At 42.5% G+C, this 21623-nt stretch overlaps 2 protein-coding genes and 1 non-coding gene across 4 annotated transcripts in view; all 3 read right to left on the bottom strand.

Moving 5' to 3' along the window:
* The window catches only part of LUC7L2 (LUC7 like 2, pre-mRNA splicing factor), a 33693-nt gene extending 20923 nt beyond the window's left edge, over positions 1-12770 (bottom strand). The window contains exons 1-2 of one of the 2 annotated variants that reach the window (XM_061362598.1): positions 12394-12770; positions 2318-2412 (exon numbers count right to left, since the gene is read on the bottom strand). In XM_061362598.1, the coding sequence (XP_061218582.1) occupies positions 2318-2412; positions 12394-12454 (156 nt within the window). In that variant the 5' untranslated portion in view covers positions 12455-12770. Of the gene's footprint in view, positions 1-2317; positions 2413-4101; positions 4125-12393 lie in introns of those variants that run through there. The other variant, XM_061362606.1, reaches the window with a different exon arrangement.
* Positions 12771-15718: 2948 nt separating this feature from the next.
* On the bottom strand, positions 15719-16267 carry FMC1 (formation of mitochondrial complex V assembly factor 1 homolog). Its single transcript, XM_061362630.1, has 2 exons — positions 16107-16267; positions 15719-15962 (listed from the first exon to the last, which is right to left on the bottom strand). The coding sequence occupies exons 1-2, from the start codon at positions 16242-16244 to the stop codon at positions 15768-15770; spliced, it is 333 nt and encodes a 110-aa protein (XP_061218614.1). The 5' UTR covers positions 16245-16267; the 3' UTR covers positions 15719-15767.
* Positions 16268-16766: 499 nt separating this feature from the next.
* On the bottom strand, positions 16767-16839 carry TRNAR-CCU (transfer RNA arginine (anticodon CCU)). Its single transcript has one exon. It is a non-coding gene; the product is annotated as a tRNA-Arg (tRNA).
* Positions 16840-21623: the final 4784 nt, after the last annotated feature.

Genomic DNA, 21623 nt, shown 5'->3' with positions numbered 1-21623 from the left:
AACAAAACGCAAGAAGCAATGCTCCTCAACAAATACACATAAATACAAACCTAAAGTTAATCCACTGAGCTGAAAGGAGTTTCTCAACCATGGTTTGCAAGACCACAGACAGTATTCATGAAATTTTTTCAACAGGGAAGCAAAATCAAGCTTATAAGAAAACCAGATTGCTGCAGAACTGCTTGGGCTCTTCAAAGATAGCTTTGAAGATACTATAAATATTCAAGACATTACTACTTTTAACCTTATTAAGTGTATTTGCTTTAAATCTTCCCAACTTCTCATTTTCTTTAGTAACCAAATATTAATTCAGAAATGTACAATGATACAGAAAACGCATTCTTGCGCATCTTGTAAACCCTGCTGAAGACAGTAGAAAGCTTACATCCAAAGAATGCTGCTGAAGAGATTCACACCATTACAGAGGAGTCACCCAGCTCCTATGCATGCTGCTTCAGTCCTAATCTCATAACATAAATAAATATAAGCAAACGTTTTTGTAATGCTGATAAAATAATAACTCAAGAACCATGGTTTAGGGAAGGACAAAAAAACCCCAAACCAAACTAATAACAAAAACCCCACAAGCCTGATCATTAGCAACTATTACGGATTAAAAAAAAAAATACCCTAAAGTGAGTGTTAACCCTTTGAGACAGAAAAAAAGAAAATTGCTAACTTTAAGTGGTAAATTACTGTGTTCCAGCAGCCAGGGTTTACAAAGTCTTATTAATCTCCCATTATAAAATTCAGAACTTAAAAAGAATGAGCAAACTCTTAAAACCACTGACTTATGCATCTGAACCAGTGCCCAAACAGTATATGCCAAATACACAGTAACTTCAAGACATTCGATTTTTGTGGTATGAAAGAACTTTGTGATAAAAAATAAAAAGGAAAGGGAGTCTTTAAGGATAGGAAAAAAAGCTTAGGAAGCCGCAAAACTTATGTAGAAGCTCAGCAAGTGGACCTTTTTCTATTCTATTGCCTTTTTTAATATGACAAATGCTAAATCCCCTAGTTCGGTTCTACTATTTTGCTGCCTCTTCCTGTACTCCTTAGGAATTACAGTTGTGCCTACTTTTGCAGGGACTCGTAAGAAGAAGGAAGAATGGACTGTAACTATTGATCTGTCAGTACAAGTAACAAAATTACTAAAGCAAACAAAATTAGTGTGTGCATGCATGTTTGAAGCCCTTTGATCAACCAAAAACACTAGCGCAAGTTAAAACCACAGCTGCTTGGAAAACATATTAAGAAGCCAGGTGACAAGTAAATCAGTTATGTCTACATGTTTCAGTTTTCCATTTTGCAATTCTGTACTTTGTTAAAAGGCTCCAGTCCACTTACCCATTTGGAATGGTAACAGCACAGAGAACCAGTAACGCTTCAAATAATTCTTAATACAGGCTTTCCAGTACTGCCACAGGGTAAGAAAACATGCCAACATGAGCAAGAAAAGCTGCCGAAGTGCAGCATTAAGACTGCCAGGCACCTGAGACTCTGCAAATAATCATACTCATCTCCCTATAGTTAGTTATTCTAGTATCACAGAACACCAGGTTACATAATCAATGCACTGTAACTCACCTGCCTTTCACAAAGAATAAGCAAGGTAAAGCACAGGCATACTGACAACACTAGTGGCATGTGTCGAAGTCCCTTGTTTGCTATGCTCAGGCACGGGAACCTCTACTACAGAGTACACAAAACTGCAAGTCAAACAAGTTACTAATATGGCATGGAGATTTTAAATTGCCTTAGAATTTGTGACAATGGCACAGTAGCTGGATATTGTACGTAAGTGTCACTGTCATGTTAAATATACCTCAGCTTCTAGAAATTCAATTATCTGAACTTTCAACTGTTTTCGCTAAAATATTTCTGAAGAAAGATCACCTCTCTTCCCTATACAAGTATTTGTGTAGAATACCATCTCGCTACAACATCAAGTTTTAAGAAAGTAAATTCAGAATTTATGCATAAATTATATTTCCTTTCTTCTACTAGTTGCAGCTGTACCAGCTTAAAATCATTTAGTTATTGCAAAATTCATGTAGGTAACATTTTATTTAGATTTTTTTTAGTTACAGCAAACAATGTTGAATTTGTAAATAATAACTGCCATGTAGAACAGCAAACTTCCACAAATCAACTCATAACCTATAAATTAGTTGTTTGCAAAAGTTCCTCTGAACCACCAGAGAGCACTACATACTTGCTGAAAATGATGAAATTAAAATAGATATTACAAAGAACAAGTACAAATCAGTTTCTCCATTCTTGTCTAAAAAACCCACAAGATTTAGCTACATACAGTTCCAGACAGCACATCATGAGGGCAGCAGTTGAGAAGGTGGCTCTTGCACACTCTGTCATCATTGAATTTAATTCGCTGACGGGTTGTGTCACCTGCAATATAGAAATCAACATGTTCCAGGTTAGAAATCTGGGGGAGCCAGACACGTTCTGCAGATCACATGCAAAGCATTAACACTACCCTGTCACATATGGAAGGTCTACAGAAACTGAACTTAAAACACTATGCTTCTTTGCCAAATAACACCAAAACCACAAATGTGCATTTAAATACTCTATAATTCTGTTTTAAAGTCCTCTCACACTTCCCCTTCAAAAATGGAGTGTGAAAAGTGCTTGAAACCAGACAGACAGTATTAGTTTAAAAACACTTTGCTATAACAGCATTTGTTAAATGAGCCATATAACATTCAACTCAGATTTTGCATGAAATAGTGGTGTATTTTTATGCAACAATTAGCATATAAAAGAAACCTCATAAACACAAAATGATACACACTGAGTCTTCATCGAACCCCACCTGATACTCATTTTATGATTTTGCTCTTGGATGCAATGCACCCTCTTACTTCTGATGGGAGTACATAAAGAGCTGGCAGAAGAATTATTTTACACGCTTACAAACCTGAAAAAAACCATCAAACATATGAGCATAACCTGTATGCAAAATTATTTTACATGTTTGCATATCTCCGTATCATAAGCCTTTTTCTTTTTTTCTCTTTCTTTCTTTTTTACGTGGTGTTTGTTGGGCTGGAAACCTCTCAGTTGTATCTTCATAATGGCAGGTTGTAGTTCCTGCATCAGCAGAAGCATCAACCTGCCCACAGACTGAGGTCCAAGTGCAAGTTTAAATAATCCCATCTTGGAGCAAGACCTGAAGTCTTCAGAACAAAATAACTAGCTGGTATTCTGGGGATGAGGGCAGGAATATGTTTTCCTTCAAGTCATAGCATAATTGTCACTACTTGAGATTTAAAAGAGATCACTGCTATAGCTCTCTTGTTGTTAAGACACAGGCATGATAGAACACCTTAATCTCTCCCAGGATGTATCTTGTTATTATTTTTAAAAACATAACAACTTGTTAAGATCTCTAATCACTGAAAACCTACTGGTGAATTACTGAAGCAAGAAGGGCTGCTGGGGAAAAAAAAAAAAAGACAAAGAATTGAGTTCAGACAGCAGCCTTTTCCATTTCATCAAGTATTTTTAAGACTGTAGATACATTTTGCAGTTAAAGTTGGGGGTTTTTTATGGCTTCATGACCTCAAACACTGAGAATTTTGAATCTATTAATTCAAGAAGCCGAATTCATTACTGAGGTAACTACAACAGAGGGGAATTTAAAAAACCCCTATCTTATTAGACAAGCCTTTCTTCTTATGTAATTGGATTTTTAAATATCAGTTCTATGCATAGGATGATAATACGTACCATTTTCAGATTGAACAAGTTTCATATTATTAACCAAAGTAAAGTTTCCAAAGACACCACATACATAATTTGCCTGCAGGATACAACAGTTAAAACCTGTAATCCACACACTAAAGACAGCTTCAAAGCAGTTCAACAATAGGTTTTCTAGAGGGAAACCTTGTGGATTAGTTATACTACAAAAATATTTAGACCGATCCCTTTATAATCATGCCTGCTACTGCAGTAAAGAGTTTTGCCTTTTGTCTCGTTGGTTTCTAGGAGGTGGATCCATATTTTTTTAAATCACATAACTGCGTTTGTTCCACATTCATTAACACATCTGAAAAGTTATTGATAACTCACGGCTCGGCGAATGCGGGGCCTTTCTGACACTCCCTTGCAGATTGATGTAGGCAGGCAAAGATACATTGAACCTTTATAAATAAAACAAGGGGCCAGATTGTTCAGTTTGTATAGAATAATAGACTCTGCCAGCAATTTTAACACAGCATCTAGAAATACATGTTGACTGTAAAGATTCTTTCATATAAAGACACATGAACAAAATGAAGAAAAGTATCTGAAAGAATACAGCCAATGGCCTAACACCGCTAAGCTCTCGGGAGTCAAGGAGTTACCAAGACCAGACAATTGCTGAGAGACTCATTGTTCTTGAGGTAAACTTGGCAAGTAGTATTTTCCCAGATGTTACCTCAACACCTAGACTTAGCTTTTTCCATACCCCTACCACAACTAGGAACCGACACTACTGCTGCAATACAGTCTTTATAAATCTAAGTGGCTAACATGATAATCACAATTACTAAACTGAGAGAAGGCAACATGGAGGCAGGAAGTAGCAGCAAACCATCAATGACAGCCTCAAGATCACATTCCACATTTACATTTGAAACATTTATTCTTTCTGCACTATGCCTTTAGTGAGTTAATTCACCTTTTCCTTCCTATGAAAAGCAGTTTCACACATCTGCATTTCTTTCTAATCTTTGTTGTCTCAGTAGAAAAGGTTTATTAGAAGAAAAAGCGTCACATATTATGACTGAATTTTGTGTGCCTCTGGCAGCTCATTCCTGAGTCTGAAAACGCTTTTATTTCTTCATGAATTTTGTGAGCTTCAATACCCCTGACCAGTGCAGACCCACTGGCAAAGACAGAAGATGCATTCTGCTGCTGACCCGCAAATGAATCATCTTGAATAGATGATGACCTGGGGTATGCATGGGTTGCTGAGGAGGGAGGGCAGATGAAAATCTATGGATCAACTATACAACTGACATTCAGCCTATAGCAAAAGAGGCTTTTGCAGATACCTTCTAGGACTTAATGTGAACAGAAGTGTTTTTAAGCCAAGAACTTCAGTTGTATGTCAGATAACCAAGACAGTACTTCTCTTTGCCAAACTGTATGTAGGTTGATGTACTCTTTGTATGGTCAAGTGAATGCTAACAGTGTTAAAAAAAATAAAAAATCCATTATATATTATGTAAGAAGAAAATAATACACAGGTACCAAGCAGCTGCAGTCATCTAAATTTTAGAAGTATCCTGAAATGTTTAAAAAGGGGACACTATCACCGATATTTCAGACCTTATTACAAGTCCTATTTTTACAGGTAAATAATTAAATTAGCTCAGAATAGCAACTATTTAACTCTGCCTCTGAAGAACAGCAGAGGATTCAACTACTTGGTCTTTAGGACTCAGGCTCATTAAAGAAATCAAAATAATTTACCAGGGCATTACAGGAGTCAACATCTACTGCTGCAGCCATCCCTGCGTTTCCAACTACATTTTCTCCATTAAAAAAAAAAATCATATTATTGATAAAATTTATGATACAGAAAAAATTAATTCAATTTTCTTCAAGAAGCAGCAGCTTTAGTTTTACTTTATGTACCTGGCCCAAACCACATTTCTGTGAGAGACTGCTTTCCAGATGAATGGAAAACTTTGAAACAGAATTGAAACAATTCCAGAAAATAAGCCAAAAATCAAGGAAATTACTACACTTGCACATCTCATATACTGTGTAAGAATAAGGAAACTGCAAACTAGAAACACAAACATTAAAGAGATGATGGCAGTAACGTAAACTTTCTAAAAGACATTTGTATTAAATATGTTGACTACAAAAGCAACACCAATATTCCAGATGAATGCAGACTGCTGATTAAGGAACACCCAGAGGTTAAGATCACAATGTGCACTTGTACTATCCAATTCACTTTGAACTCTGAAGCCTAACCTATTAGCAGCCTCCACAATGTCATTCTTGTTCTGTATTATTTTAATCACAAATCAGAGGAACAAACACTTATGTATCAACAATGCTTAGCATTATAACATGCTTATAACAATGATTTACTTTACCCAGAATCTCTTACTATCCTGATTTATTCTAATAATACACTACCAACAACATCAATACCAATGTGTTGGTGAAAGTTACCCTTTTTAATCCAATTATAACCTCTAATCGCAAACTAGTGGTACAATCCATACAAAGACAATGATGTGCATTTCCATGCTTCTGACCTCCTGCATTAAGCTACATCAACCAAAACAGGGTAGCTTTCCGCTCAGGTGTTTGAGGCATGAGTCCCAGCACACTGGCAAGGGATTCTGAAAGCTTCACTCACAGAGAGCTACTTACTGGGTGGAATATCAGGTTAAAGACTGCATATCAAATTTCATCAGCAAAGCAAGCCCTGTATAGCAGGTATTTAGCATCATTATTTAACTGAGGCTTACATGGTCACAGAAGATCCTGCTCCTGCTACACACTGAACAGGCAGGCAGTTGTGATACTCTTATCACTAACCTTGGACACATATTCACCGTAACACCTTTAGAACAATTTATTACTAAGCAAATTGCTTCTGGTTTACTCTATGACTAAATTGATACTTGTGAATTCAAAATATAATGAAACCATTTTTAGCTAATACCTTACAAGTGGAACCAACATGGGAATCTTCTTCTATGAAGTATGAATGTGAAGAAGTCCATTTGCTTCTTCACAACTGCCATTTCATATGATGTCCCATATCCAGAGCAGAAAAATTCCTCAAGTCCCTAATTTTTAAAGGATAAAGTTCCAGAACTTTATAATGAAGCCAGCAAATACACACAGTTCACTAAACATGATCGTTGCTCTTAAAGCCTTCTGGTCACTCTTGATGGACAAATGAAGAATCTTTTAACAAAGTTCATATGTTGCTACTACTTTCAGACTTCTGAGTTGGTATCAATTCAACATTTTAGATAGGTTTTGCAAATATCTGTGTATAAAAGATATTTTTTTCTGACTTTCCTTTGTTCCTGATCCTTACTTTAAAGAAAAGCTCTCAGAGAAGGCTCCTGGCTCCCTAACCTGGCTCTCAGCCTGAAGCTACCCAAATGGCTATCAGTCCTCCAGTAACTGACAAGATACTGAAACTTCAAAAGCACATACTACCTTTCACCTTTATAGAGTATAAAGCAAAGTGGAAAACAAAATCTATGTACCCTGATAATACCAACATCAACACATCAGCCACCCTTACGTACACACGTTGCCCATATGGAAATGATTAAAAAATGGGTTCCAAGTCATAGATTGCACCTCTGTTACCATAAAAAGCACGTCACCAAATGCCAGATGACTAAGATAAGCAGAGGGGTGTCACTTCAACTCCTCCCAAACAAGCAGGACAGAAAAGTCACACATTAGTAACCATTACTAAGGGTAACTGAAGTGGCTAGCGTAGAACAGAAAAAACTGATTAAGATGTGAGTAGATGCAAAAAGGATATTTTAAGTTTCAATGCCAGAAGAAAGTGATCTAGAACTGAGTTAAAGACTCCAAGCACAGTGAGCAGTTCAGTCAAAAACCTAGCAGATGAAACAGAAGAGTTGCTAACTGGCACTTCATACACACAGGTTCTATACCTCTAAAAATGTTTCAGATAATTATACAAAATAGAATTTGTTAGGATGCTTGGGAGAAAATTTTCATGACCACCTGTAAGCCTCAGAAGCATGCACAAATTTACCTGTCTCTTAAGAATAATTTAAGTAACTTCTTTTGTATTTCTAGACTACAACCTAATTTTGATGTAGTGGCAATTACTAAAAAACAAAAACGAAAACCACCACCACATTTCTTTGCAACAGTGAAGTCCAGCAGTTTCAAGATGTGGTTCCAGGGCCATTCAGATTTGCTCTGCCTGCACTACAGTCAGAAGTAATGATGCTGCTCCACCCTCTGCTTCTAAAGGATTCCTCACACCAACTCTAGCACTTTGCAAGGTGAGCAGGTAACTGACCTGGCAGGAAAAAAAAAAAAAAGTTGAGCAACGTAAGCTGTTTTAAGATAAAATGGGATTTCTACAATCAGGCCTTTTAAAGAAAACTGGGCAATCTTTGCTCAATTCTGTCATATCCTGGAAGAAAAAGAAATAAAATTCCAGGGGTACTAATATAAATAGTTACCATTTCACTCCATTTTTAAATTAATCAATTGATTTAAAACAATTATCCCATTCATAAGGGTCACTTTTGTTTTCTAGATGACATGGACTGAAAAAAAGGGTTTGCCTAAATATTATTAAAAAAAAGTTCAATCAATTTTACAGTTGAAAAATAGTACTACCAAAAAAAAATTACCAAAAAAAAAAAAAAATCAGACTTTTCTATCAGCTTATTTCTAATACTTCTGAGTGACAGGTTCCCACAGCTCTGGTCATCAAGAATAAATTCAACTTGAACTAATCTTTTAACTATTGACATATGTAATAAAAAGTCCTTTAGTTTAACTTCCAGCAGTAAATGAAATAATATAACAAACACATTCTTATGTAACTTCATAAGATTAGCACCTGGCCTTCAGCACTCTATTTCTCAGTATTTGGGAAACCCACACTATGTATTTAGTAGTTTATATTTAAGTTAAGTATCTAGTTAAATATCTAGTATCTAGTTAAGTATCTAGTATATCTAGTTAATTATATGCCAGATTCAGTACATCAGTAGGGAAGGACATACTTCAGAGAAGATTTTGTTTTAACCTGCAGTCATGACTGTATTAAATTAGTCCAGCTTTTTACTAACATCAAAATCTAACTTAAAAAAAAAAAAAAAAGTTTTGGCATGGTCCACATCCAATTGTCCAATCCAGTTTTCCACTTCTTGCCAGAAAAGAGTGCAAGAGAAGTTGAAGTTAGGTATATAAGGAATTTTAAAACACACTTGTTTTTAAATAATGTGCTTTTCCAGGTGTGTAAGAGAACCATACATGCCATTTACAGAATGATTTCATTGTATTAAGAATACAATTGCTTTTGAGATGTCACAGATGAAGTATCACAGAAGTGGTAAATGCTTCATCCTGGCAGTGTTCAAGGCCAGGTTGGACAGAACCTTGAGCAACACTTGTGAGGTGTCCCTGCCCATGGCAGAGGGCTGGAATTAGATGATTTTAAAGTCCTTTCCAACCCAAACCATTCTGGAATTCTGTGAAGCCTAACAACTACAACTCACTGGAAACTCTTGAAGAGCATCTGCCAAGCCCCTTCTGTTTCATTGCCTGGCAGGTGTCTGTCACATGAGCAAAGGCCAGCACGGAGCAGCACAGCACTGCCTGAACCTCACATCCTGGCAGGTACCAGGCTGCAGTTCATCACACATTGAGTGACACTGTGTGACAACAAGAGCATCATCCCACTGCCAAAATTCAGACAAGAGAGGAAACGGGTTGCCAAAGTCACACAGCTCTCTGATCTCCCTCCCTGCAACAACAGGGGAAGGGCAAGGGACAGGCCTGGAACAATATACCTAGTTCTAGACAGCCACACATTGGATAACTCTATTTGAAATTAGAAGGCTCCTTAGTAACACCTTAGTAACACCGTTTATTTCTCAGAAATATTCTTAACAGTTCAGTGGGTATTTTCTGAATCAATTTGACCAATACAGAACTGTGCTTTCTAGGTGCTCTCAGAGCTTAACAGCAAATCCATAAAAACATTTAATAGCTACATCCTCCAAGCTTCTCCATTCTGGCCCAAGGGACACCAGTTACAGGAAGTGTGCAAACTTCCATAAATTACAGCCTACAGCTCATCTTCTAAAACCATGTTTGAGCATCCAATTGTGGAACATTCTCCAAAGAGCACGTTCCCTTTTTCTACAAATGATACTATAAGCTAAAAAGTAATACAGACTATGTATCAAGCCACTACCATTGGCTTGGAATTGAGTTCATTCTATACGCACTGAATAGATTAAATATTTGATCTGTCTCTTGTGCAAGGAAGAATTTTAAACTTGCACTTCAACAAAACAGAACAACCAACCAACAAAAACAAAAGGAAAAAAACCCCAAAACCCCTGAATTGTAAAGCATAAAATTCTATTAATCAAGAAATTAAAAAGTGCTTTGGTAATTCTGAACAACATAAGCCACAAACATCAACCAAAGGCAATGGGGACAAGTAGTGAAGTGAAACCTGCCCTCTACAAAGAAGTGAAAAAATTGCACATTCTGATAAAAATCTGCAATTTGCATGTTACTAGAAACACAGTATTTGTCAAAGGTGATAGGAACATAAACCCCCAGATGATTCCAAACCCCACTACTCTCAAGGTTAGCAATATTTCAATGACCTTGAGCCTGGCCTTGAATTTAGTAAGTAGCAGCTCTGCAGGAAAAGGATGACTTTCAATCCCTGTGCATACTTTGGTTTAAATAATACTCCACAGAATTTAAAACAAAACCAAAACCTAAAATTGTGTTACACTGAGATCTTCAGTTCCTCACTTAATCCAATAATGGACGCCTGCTTTGCAGTCTTTCCTCCTTATCCTTCCCCATTCTGCCCATTTCATTTAAATGCTGCCTCTCTAACTAGTTAGATTTTAAACAGTTCAGCAGATGTGGTTTGGGAATTACAGGGCAAGTGATGTGGGGGAATACAATTCTCAATAAAATAACTGTTATTTTCACAAAGCTAAAGGAAATATAGCCTGAAATGGCCTTTCTTGGTTTAGATCTTATAGTCACTCAGCATTTTTAAGCAGCTATCACAGGTAAATCATGCCAATGAACAGAAAACACATTCATAAATGGAAACAGTCACACAGCTCCCCCCCCTTAAGTTTTCTGTGTTGTCTTAGGTAGCTCTGAGACAGCAATTTAGGTGCCAGCACTGGGAAGACTTGAGTTCCATGTGTATGGTTACTTTGCCAAGCACTTGGACACACGCAGCCACAACAGGAAGCATTCAAAAATCTTCTGGAGCAAGTCTAAAACACCCTAAATCAGGTCCTGCAGGATGACTACTCACTAACCAGCCTTGCTTGGGAAGGCAGTTTTGGAAGAACAATAGTTTTTTAATGAGATTATCATCCCCTTGTTTAAAAACAACTGTAGGCACCTAGCAGAAGGTATTAATGATACACCAGGTAAGTGAAAACTAATTACATTTATTTAAAATACTAGATTATAAAAAAAAAAAAAGCTGTCAGATGACATTACCCTAGTACCAACCGATGACTGGCACCATACAAGACAGAGCATACAATATGTAGCTTATTCATTCTATTTGGTGCATAGGAAAACAGGTAACCATTAATTCACCACAAAGACTCAACAAACATGTAACACATCTGCAAGAGCAAGTACAACGTGCAGAGCAAATTATTATTTGAATAATCTCCAATTGCTGTCTATCCTCGGATGCAGTATTCCCTTGTTTATATATAAAATACTACACAGAAAAACGGAACTGCTTTTTTTTAGCAGACTCCAAGCTATTTGGATTTCTGGGCGACTGCCAGTTCAAACTTTCATGTCAATCGCCACACACCCTGACAAAAATTCTGAGCAGCTTTACACAGTGGTAATCTTCAGCTCACTATGTGACCCCAGCAATCACAAACCTGACTGTACATATAATATGTCCCTCTTGGGATTACTGCCTCTAAACGTAAAGCTTTTAAGTAACTGTTGGGGGCTCGTTTTTAAAAGACTTAGTTCACTTGGGCTAACTACACTCTTTCAGAAAGCAACACCATACCCACCTGCTAACTGAAATGACGGTCTGGGTCAGACTTTACGCAAAATTGTACCACCACCAAAAAACCCCATCCCCAATTCCTGCTCTACTATAGCGGGTGTTGGTTCGGAGGGGGGGGGGTTCTAGTTTGCTCCCTCATAAGCTCAATCTAGCAAACTGCTGTCTCCTCAGCGGAAGCTGCGCGGGAAAGCTCAGCGCGCACACCTTTAGCGGCACGCTTTCGCCGCGAGCCCTGGGTACCGAGGGGATCCGAGCTTAAACCGCAACCGAAACGGCAGCGCGGCCTCCCACTGCCTGCACAGGGGCCGGCGCTGGCAGCTCCGCGGAGGGAGGCGACGTCTGACTCCCCCAGACCCCGGGGGCGGGAGCGACGAAAGCACCCATTCCGCGCTAACCTACGGCCTTCAGCAGGCCCCGCCCCACGGGGGAAGGCGGGCAGGGAGCGGGTCCCGGGCCTACCAATCACGGTGAACGGCCGGCCAGCCGACCTGCCCGGTACCACGGTGACCTCAGGGGCTTCGGCGGCTCCACCCCGTCTCCCTCTCCCCCGCCCCATCCCCGGCCGGGGGGTCACTTACCGTCCCGGGACGTGCCCATGAGCTGATCCAGCATGGCGCGCATCTGGGCCTGCGCCGACATCTTGAGCGCGCGGGGGGGCCGGCCCGGCCCGGCCGAGTCACGCCGACAGCGGCCTACAAGGCCCGAGGCCCGGCGCGGCGCTCAGCCCTCCCACCCGCGTCACTGGCGGGCCCGGGCGGAGCCGCTCCCCCGGCGCCGCGGGCGGGGGAAGGAGGGAAGCGACAGCTGCCTTTGCCTCTCGCTGATGGCGGGAGACGAAGCGGGAAACCGATCCCGCGTGCCTCGGTGGTGCCGCCGCCTCCCCTCTCCCCTCCGTTCCTCCCTCTTCCCCTCACGCCTGCCACGCGCGCGCGCCAGCGGTAACGGAAACCCGCGCGCACGCGCCCTCGGGCCCCCCCACCTCAGCCGCGCCGCGACGTCAGCGCGGACGGGTCTTGGCGCCCGCTAATTGGCCACGGCCTGCGGTATTCGACCGGTGACGCAGTGCGCGGCGAGGCTTCTGATTGAGCCGCGAGGCTGGACTCTTGAGACGGGTGGATTGGCAGGGTGGCTCCGGGTAACCACTGTGACATCCCCGGGTCAGCGGCGGTGGGGCGAGGCGGGGCCGTGGAGGGGCTTCTCCGGCTCCCGGGGAGCGAGAGCCGGGCATTGCCCATCACCGGTGGGATCGATCCGAGTTCTCATCCTCTGTGAGGGGAGACCGAACCGGACGTTTGCCGAGGGCCGATTCTGACGTGCCAGAGCAGGTGGCTGGGCTGAAACTGACACAAAGCCGGAGGGGAGACTGGCCGCGTAACGGGCGTCGCTCGCAGCCCGGCCCTGCTCGCTCATCCCCTCTCATCGATGGGACGCTCACTGGGTGACGGGAGCGAGTTTAGACCCGCGACTGCTCGGACGGATATGTACGCCGGAGCTAGCGCTGACGGAATAGGCTGCCGAAGGACAATTCCCTTCTTGAACTGACAGCTCCATTTTAACGGCTTCGTCCTTATGTCAGTGCTGAGAAAAGCTGCTGTAACACTCGCTTTTTAGAGAACCTCCCTCCTCACGTTACCGATGGTTGTTGCAGCTAATTCGGCTTACAGAACACCGAGATGCAGTCTCAAAATGACTATTTCTGTAATTTTTTTTTTAATCTATCCTAACACCTGCGTTTGCAGCTCTCCCTTTCTTAACCACCGTGTTGCCATCTAGCGCCCCAAAGCTCTCAAGGACTGTCACAAGAATCAGTTGTCGACTGCCGCGACCAGAATCGTGCTCAACTTTGACGGTGTATTTAAGAAAACAACACATAAAGCCATGAAAACTCCTGCCACACTTAATCTGGGTTTCACGAGAGCTTGCAGAGAGATGAAACGCTCAGACAGGAATCTTCTGTAACACGTTCAGGAAAAGGTTTCCTACCGGGTGCTCCTCTCAGAGCAAGGCCCGGCTTTGGGTTTTCTTTTAACATGTAAATTTACTTTTGTTAGTCGTTACATTACTCTGGATTGAAGGGGATGTAACTGGAAGAGATACCAATAGTGCTTAAAATTTTCTTTATTTAGCACCTTAGCATGTTTGAAGAAAATTGAAAAAAAATATCTATTACTTATAATCACAGTGTACAACCTTAGTTTTAGTTTTTGTTGGGTTTTTTTTTAATTATTTCTGGCCAAATTTCAGCTTTTCTTCCAGAACTGTTTTCAATGAACCAATTTTACTTCCAGAACAGTGCACCACAGCCTTTGGATGCAGCAAACCTTCAGTCCACCTGAAAAGTAAACTGCAGAATGAAGCAGCTGCATTAAATAACTGGGAACAACAAATACTTTGCAGCCATTCTCAGGGTATAGTGACCTCCTCTGATTTTCATCTGTCACTGCAAATTAGTTGGTACTTTCCCACCTAGGGTATCAACACTTGTCAAAAGGACACCTGTCAGTTTTAACCAGTGAGACATGGCAAGAACTGCAAACCTGGTCTACAGAACATTAAAGTTCACATCTCTGTACTTTACTTAAGTACCCTGAGTCTCCCCAGTTTTAAGTATCTGTTGTGCCTAACACTAATACCCAATTCTTTGGTATTAAACTATCTCTGAGTTTTAAATACAGACTAAGGAAAATACATAGATTTAGATGATGTCATCCTATCTGCAGTGCTTTTCTGCCAGGATAGCTTGTTTTTCTTGGTAATAAAAAATAACAAGCACTTTTTTGTTAGCCTTGCTTATAGCTCCTGCCCCATATAAATCAGCCTCACATTTTTAGGCATTATAAGTTGCCCGACATAATAAAGACATGGGCCTGCTCAGGTGAGTCCAGATAATGGCTACAGAAATGGTCTGAGGCTGAGGGAGTTGTGGTTGTTCCAGGGAGACCTTACAGCAGCCTCTAGTACCTAAAATGACTTACAAGAAATCTGGAGAGGGACTTCTTACAAGGGTAGGTAGGGACAGGACAAGGGGGAATTGCTTTAAACTGACAAGAGGGAGTTCTACATTAGACATTAGGAAAAAGTTCTTTAGTGGTGAGGCCCTGGCACAGGCTTCCCAGAGGGGCAGTGGCTGCCTCATCCCTGACAGTGTTCAAGGCCAGGCTGGATGGGGCTCTGAGCAACCTAGTCTAGTGGGATGTGCCCCTGCCCGTGGCAAGGGGTTGGAACTAAATGATCTTTAGGTCCATTCAACTCAAACCATTCTGTGTTTCTGTGCTTCTATGTATTTTGCATATAATCCAACCCTTTTCTTAGAGGAAAGCAACAATGTAAGGCAGTATTTCTTTTTAAAAGAAACTTGCTGTTCCAGATTGCAAGACAAGAAAATGGCAATTTGGTGTATCTAGTGTCATTGGCAGTCATCCGCTTACTTTAGTGAGACTCACTCAGTGTGTGAGAACAGCATAGGAAGCCTACAGTCTCAGAGCCAACCGCTCAGAGACACTGGGAAACCTGTAACACATGAAGTGGTATTTGGCTTTTTTAATTATTGCTTCTAGCTCACCACCATGGAAAAAACAATCTTCAAGATTAAAAAAGAGGTTTGTACTGTTGCTGCACTCACCAGGATCCAGTGATCCAAAGAAGGTACCTTCAGTCTTGGGAGAGTAGAAAATTCCCCATGTATAGAATGTGGCTGGCAAATCTACAGTAAATAGGCCAGTTCTCTTACCTACAGGTTTTGAGGGGGGAACCAACAACCCTTGCACCTCCTTAAGCAGTTTAGCAGCAAAGGCTGTTACTTTTTCTCACTACAAACAGTCCTTCTCCCATTCCACGACAGCTGCCTCTCACATCACACCACACCTGCAACCCAGGACTGACAGAAAACCCCAGCCAGTTTCAATGATAGGACCTTTATTCCAGAAGAAACAGGTAAGTCAGCAGAGTCACCTCAGCCTTTCCCTCCCGGCTGCTGAGGCAACCTGAAGCCCACCAGGCCGGCGACCTCCTCAGGCGAGCGCTCACCCCGGCCGTGGTACTCCTGGTGGAGGGCCTCGTGCTCCCGGACGCTGCGGAGCAGACAGAGGTAGGTAGCAGCCTGGAAGTGCAGCTCCTGCTGGGCCCGGCACAGCTTCTCGCTGGTCACCTGCAGAGAGCAGCCATCAAGCCCCGGGGACTTCACACCCCGCCCCGACGCCACAAGCGGGGCCAATCCCGCCCCGCCTCACCTCCCCGGCAGAAAGAGGCAGGAACGGGTGGGTGAGTGAGGGGAGCCGCACCCCGCTAGTACCCGGTTGGCGCGGAAGGCCGCGACGATATGCTGATAGGCAGGCGTGTCGCGATAGGGGCGGCCCGCCCTGCCGCTGGCGTGGCGGAGCTCGCGCAGGAGCCCGCGCAAAGTCCGCAACGGAGAGCCCAGCGGCGCCATCTTGCGCACCTCTCCCTCCGACGGCCAATAAGGAAAGCGGCCAAAAGCGCGCGCGCGCGGATTCCACGCTCGCGCCTTCGGCCAGGGCGGGCGATCGAGCGCCGAGTCGGGCGATCGCGTCCTCCAGCTCTGCGTGCTCCGCGGAGGTCAAGTGCCGAAGGTCGAGTATCGAGGAGAGGCCGCGTCAAGGCCCGTGCGCGCGCTTCTTCTCTCTCGCCCCGGGCCGTTCGTTTGGGGGCGACGCCTTGGGGCCGCTTGCCAGTCCCGAGCGGGGTCAGTGGGACCAGCGGAGGGGCCCGTCCCGCTGGGGGGAGGTGAGTTGGCCCTGGCCTCCTGCCTCCCCCGCGCAGCCCACGTGTGTGTCCGAGGTCTCTCGATAGAGCCCGAGAGGGGCGCTGAGTGATCCCAGAAGACGCAGACCCTCGGAAATCCTGGGCCAACGCTCTAGAAAGTGGACGCGGCTGTAACGCTCCAAAGCAGCTGCAGGGCGCTGCTATCCCCTGGATGCAGAAAAAAACAGTCCACCCCAGATGGGACTCGAACCCACAATCCCTGGCTTAGGAGGCCAATGCCTTATCCATTAGGCCACTGGGGCTGCCGCGAAAAGTTGTTTTCTGTGTAGGCACTTCTCGTCTGTCCCCGCCCATCTGCCTTTTATGGAAAGGGTGGAACGCTTCTGACTGGGCAGCGCCGTTCCGCGCGGCTCGCGGGCCGGAAGCCGTGTGGCCCTCTGGGGGTATGGGGCGGGGTTATGCGTGGTTCCCTGAGCGGCTGCAGTGGGCAGTGCTTCGGGGGCACCTGCTACCAAAGAAGAGCTCCTTTTGTTACTGCTCGGCTGGTAGCTTTCAGCCGCTGCTCCCTGCTCGCAGCATCGCCCTTGCGTTTGTGGCTGCCCAGACTGAATAAAGCTGGCACCTACCCCCGAAGAAAACCAGCACTGAAAACCCCAACACAAAAGCCCCAAGGACAACCCTCCGAGTGAAACGTTTTTGCGTCACTTTTGCTACGATAGATCACAGAGACAGGGCTAATATGTACATTCCTCTTTATTTAATACAGCACAGACACATGACATTTAAAAAAGGAAAATAAAAAGTACACTCATGAAAAAAGCCTGTCGCAGTCAGGGACAGGGAACAGCAACGCCGAATTGGGTAAGGCTCCTCCTGCAGAACAGGCGTCTGCCGGCAAGGCTGGATCCCAGAGCTAAATCTGCTGCCGAAAAATAAAACTACTAATAAATCTTTGCACTCCCTTCAGGAAAGCACAAAATACACAGGCAAGTCCCTTCTAGAACAGGTGGAGGTGGCATCGCAGATACAAACCCTATTTCTGTGCCTGGACCAAAGCATTGGTAAAATGAGAAATGCTCTCCAGCTGTTCTTGCAGAGGTCCTATAGTCCTGACCGCCGAAAACGCCAGACTTCTCAGGGATAGCAGACCTGAGTATCTGGAAGGAGTGAAAACATGAAGTAGTCACACAGAAGAGACTTAAAATTAGTCTCTCTGATAGGGCTCCACTAGCCACGATTGGGAACGTGCAGGGGAACAAACCAGCTTCCCAAGTAACGAAAGACTTAACAGCCATTAAACTGACCAGAACAATATACACATTTGGAACTGATGCGGGCTTTCTGTGGCAGCAGCTTCTTCCTTTTCCTGCTTCAGTTCAGGATGGAAATTAAGCAGGCACCAGTTCCGCTGGCAAAGAGCCTTACACACACTTTTAAAAAATCAAAATACAAAAAAGGGAGACAGGTGTATTTACAAAATCCATGGCTGGTACAGTACATCATTTTTAAGACACACTAAATGCTACAATCTTTCAGGTCCTGAGATTATTACAAAAAAAAAAAAAAAAAAAAAAAAAAAAACCCAACCAAAACAACCAACCCAAAACCTCAAAACTTGCATCCAGGTCCAGTTTTATGAGAGAGGAAAGAACACAGTATCCCATGAAGTTACTGGAACACACCTCCCTAAAAATCCAAATGAAGTGATTTCAACCCAAATGTAGCTGCATTTGGTTGTTCAGGCTTGTTGTCACAAGAGGGGAGCATTTCACAGGAGAGTTGCCCTGGAGAGCTCATCAGGTAAACAGCACACAGCTGTTCGGATTCTTTAAGCCCCATGATCCAAAATACGTGAACACTAAGGGGAGGAAGGTGACCTTGTACAAATCTATGCTGGACTGAATAAAGCATCACAGGAATCACCAACTCAAAACAGGTTTACCATCTCGTAGTAACTGTGCATTCCTTTGTTTGAAGCTGAGGAATGCAAAGAATTCTAGCTGTGATTTTAACATTGGTTTAGAACAAAACACTTGGCCAGCTACGCTCCCCAGTGAAAGACAGGACAACACTTTGCCCGTTTCCCAGCCTTTCGTTGTCTTGGGGACCACAGCAAGTCAGGTAGTTAAGCTAGTAGTGACCGAACTTGCTAAAACATATACATATATATACACACACACTAAAATGACACCAAACAAAGGATACTGAGGCCAAACCTCTGCCGAGGAGATGATCCCCACTACCATTAGCTGTGTAGGCAGGTATTTGGACGCACTGTTCTTCACAGGGCCACTATTAGGCAGAACTAGAGGGACTTGCACCCACACCTGGTGTTTTTTTTCTTCCCCAATGAAATATGCTGAACATAGTGCTTTCGTATCATCAGAAGTTATTATCATAGATGCCCTTTTATTATAAGCACCTGACTTCAAGCTAGAGAAAGCCAACATTTTAAGGATTACTCATGAAATGCTTCTAACTCTCAGTAAAAGAAGACTACAAGAGACAAATCACGTAACAAGGGTACTAGTTTAACTGCTAAAATATAATGCTGCTCAGTAGACTTTTCAGGGTAAAAAGTAATAATTTTGCAATTTATTTTTTTAACAGTAGTCCAAAAATAAAATTTCTCCATCTATTTCCAGTATGGATCTTGAGAACTATGCAAGAACATGGAACTAATTGCTACATGATGGGATCACCGGCAATAAAACACACACTACAGTTCTCACCTCTGAGCTAAATTGTTATTTGTAACTACATACAAGACTAAAAGATCAGTGAGAAAAACCGGGGGATCACAATTTAGCTTTTCTTTAAAGATCCAGCTACTGCGTAGCCGGTGACTCCCCTTGTTTAGAAGCAACTTCATTTAAGTGAGAAATTAATTCACTTCTGATACTGGAAGGAAACCTGGGATGTCTCACTAGTTTCTCCCCAAATCCAATCTGTACATTTAACAGTGCTGTAGCTTCTTAACACCAATTTTGAGAGCTGAAAATCCTAAAAACTCTCAGACTAAAACCTGTCACAAGAGGCAATTTTAGCTTCCCTCTTAAAGCAACTTCATGACACATGACACTAGGTGTTGCACCAGTGAAAGGGCTTCTTTTTTTAAATAAAAATTTCTTTCTTCACGTTAGCAAAACCAGACTTCTGCAGTACAGACATTAAAAAAAACAACTCCATTTTCTTTGGGTAAAACTTCAACATGTGGTAACAGGGGTAGCTGGGGGAGGGAATGCATGTAACACTGAAACACATAAATACTTATCTGCATAGTTGATATTAGTGACTACTAATCAAACTAAGGCCTTATCTGGAAAAAGCTGAGAACACAAGAAATTTTCTTCCCCCACTTCTCTGGTGAAATCTGGTTAAGTCTCAAGCTCTGGCTGCCTTAGCAGCTACTTGTTTTGGCCTGTGATGGTGGTATCTCTTGACTGGTTTTGGTTGATTCTCTATCCCTTCTTTTCTTGGTACTAGACAGTAATAAACGTAACTGTCTATTGATAAAATAGATCTGCACACACTGCTGGGCAAAAAGAAATAAAACACACAACCAAACCAAAACCGCTTAGTATTGCGCATGACAGGAGTCAACATGTACACCACTTGCTTTGGGTTACTTCACCATAAAGGAAAAACTTACAGTCAATGGTTATTACTTAAGCAGGAGATGACAGCAAGGAAAGAGACTGAAATCCACTTCTAGATACAAAACATGGGTTTGTTTTTTCTAGAGTTGCTCTGTAGAATTACAGCTGTCAAAATGGCTACAAAATACAGACCTATATCCTTGACTACTGACAAGATTAGCAGAGTTTTATTTATGAGGAGTGTGCAAAAACAGCTGTAGGGAAACTCTGTACTTCCCCAGTTTTGGGCCAGTTCCAGGCCATGCTGATCTCTCAGCGTAACTCATAGCAGCAGCAGGGCTTTCTATGGCCCCAAAAGGCTATTACAGCAGCAAGGGATCACCGGGTCATAGAAAAAGGATGATGAAGCCGCACCAGAAGTTTCTACAAACAAAGCATTCCCCTACACAACAGTTATCTTTCCAGTGGCCCAGTAAAGCGTACTTCTGGCTGCTTGTTTTGGCAGTGATTTCTTAAGCAGTAGATAGACACAGATTTTTCACAGCAGCTGCGTTTGTTAAAAAAGACTGTAACAGTCCAGCATCACCAGCTGTAGATTCCCCATCTCACAGATCAGCCTAGGATAAAGAGCACATGTGCTCAAAGGAAATTAAACAGCCACACAAGAGCCAGGTTAGCTCAGTTTACTGCCACTGGTGGATGTGGCAAACTCCACTGATACACTAAGGCAGATTAAGAAGGACTCTCACTATCACTGCAACTAGCTGACCTACCAGCAACAGTCCTATCTTTGACTGGCACCGTTAAACTGGTAATCTGCCTATGGCCTGGTTTACATAAACAGGCTCACTCAAACATGTGAAGACAAGCTAAGAACTGAAACAGCAGATAGGCTATTCTCTGCCACAGGATATTCAGTATCTAATTTTCTGCTCTCTAGGTAGATTCTCCACTTACAAAGGACTCTTTGTTCCATTCCCATTCTGGAAAGCAAATGCTTCCTTTTCATATTGCAACTCAAAATTAGATCTTACCAGGAAAACACATCACAGAACTAGCACAGTCTAGTGATGTGTACATATGTTACCTTAATTTTAGCACTTGGTCAACAAGTGAACTGGTAATTTCAGGTACACATTTATAATAATCATAAATTAAGATAGATTATTGGCACAGAATTGTTAATAAATCACTAGATGATCTATTGCAGATTTGCTAATTTTGTCAGAGAACAAGGAAACAAGCACAGACACTATTATGAGGGTTCACTTGCAGCTAACAACACAGGAACTTACTGTTCATTATATTAAAAGAACCATTGACGAAATCTCAACAAATAGAAAGTACAACATGAAATGTACTTCATGGTGAATGTTTTAGGCAGCATGAGAAGCATAGCCAGGTCTAACTTCAATTAGCAGCTGCACTCTTGGCAGGTTTTACCAAATTCCTTCTTACATATGATGCACAGTAGAAAGCAACAACTT

The sequence above is a fragment of the Neopsephotus bourkii genome, unplaced genomic scaffold (genome assembly GCF_033783945.1).
Source record: "Neopsephotus bourkii isolate Nb327-2 ecotype Australia unplaced genomic scaffold, CSIRO-AGI_Nbou_v1 NB_107, whole genome shotgun sequence".
Classification (NCBI taxonomy): domain Eukaryota; kingdom Metazoa; phylum Chordata; class Aves; order Psittaciformes; family Psittacidae; genus Neopsephotus; species Neopsephotus bourkii.
Note: the sequence above shows the minus strand (reverse complement) of the source record. Positions and strands in the feature narration are given on the sequence as shown.

What these genes read in the sequence shown, in the direction of transcription:
- FMC1 (XM_061362630.1), bottom strand. Translation starts at nt 16,244, where the DNA reads ATGGCGCCGCTGGGCTCTCCGTTGCGGACTTTGCGCGGGCTCCTGCGC. An exon ending in CGGCCTTCCGCGCCAACCGG is followed by an intron (nt 15,963 to 16,106) that starts GTACTAGCGGGG and finishes TGCTCTCTGCAG; the next exon opens with GTGACCAGCGAGAAGCTGTG.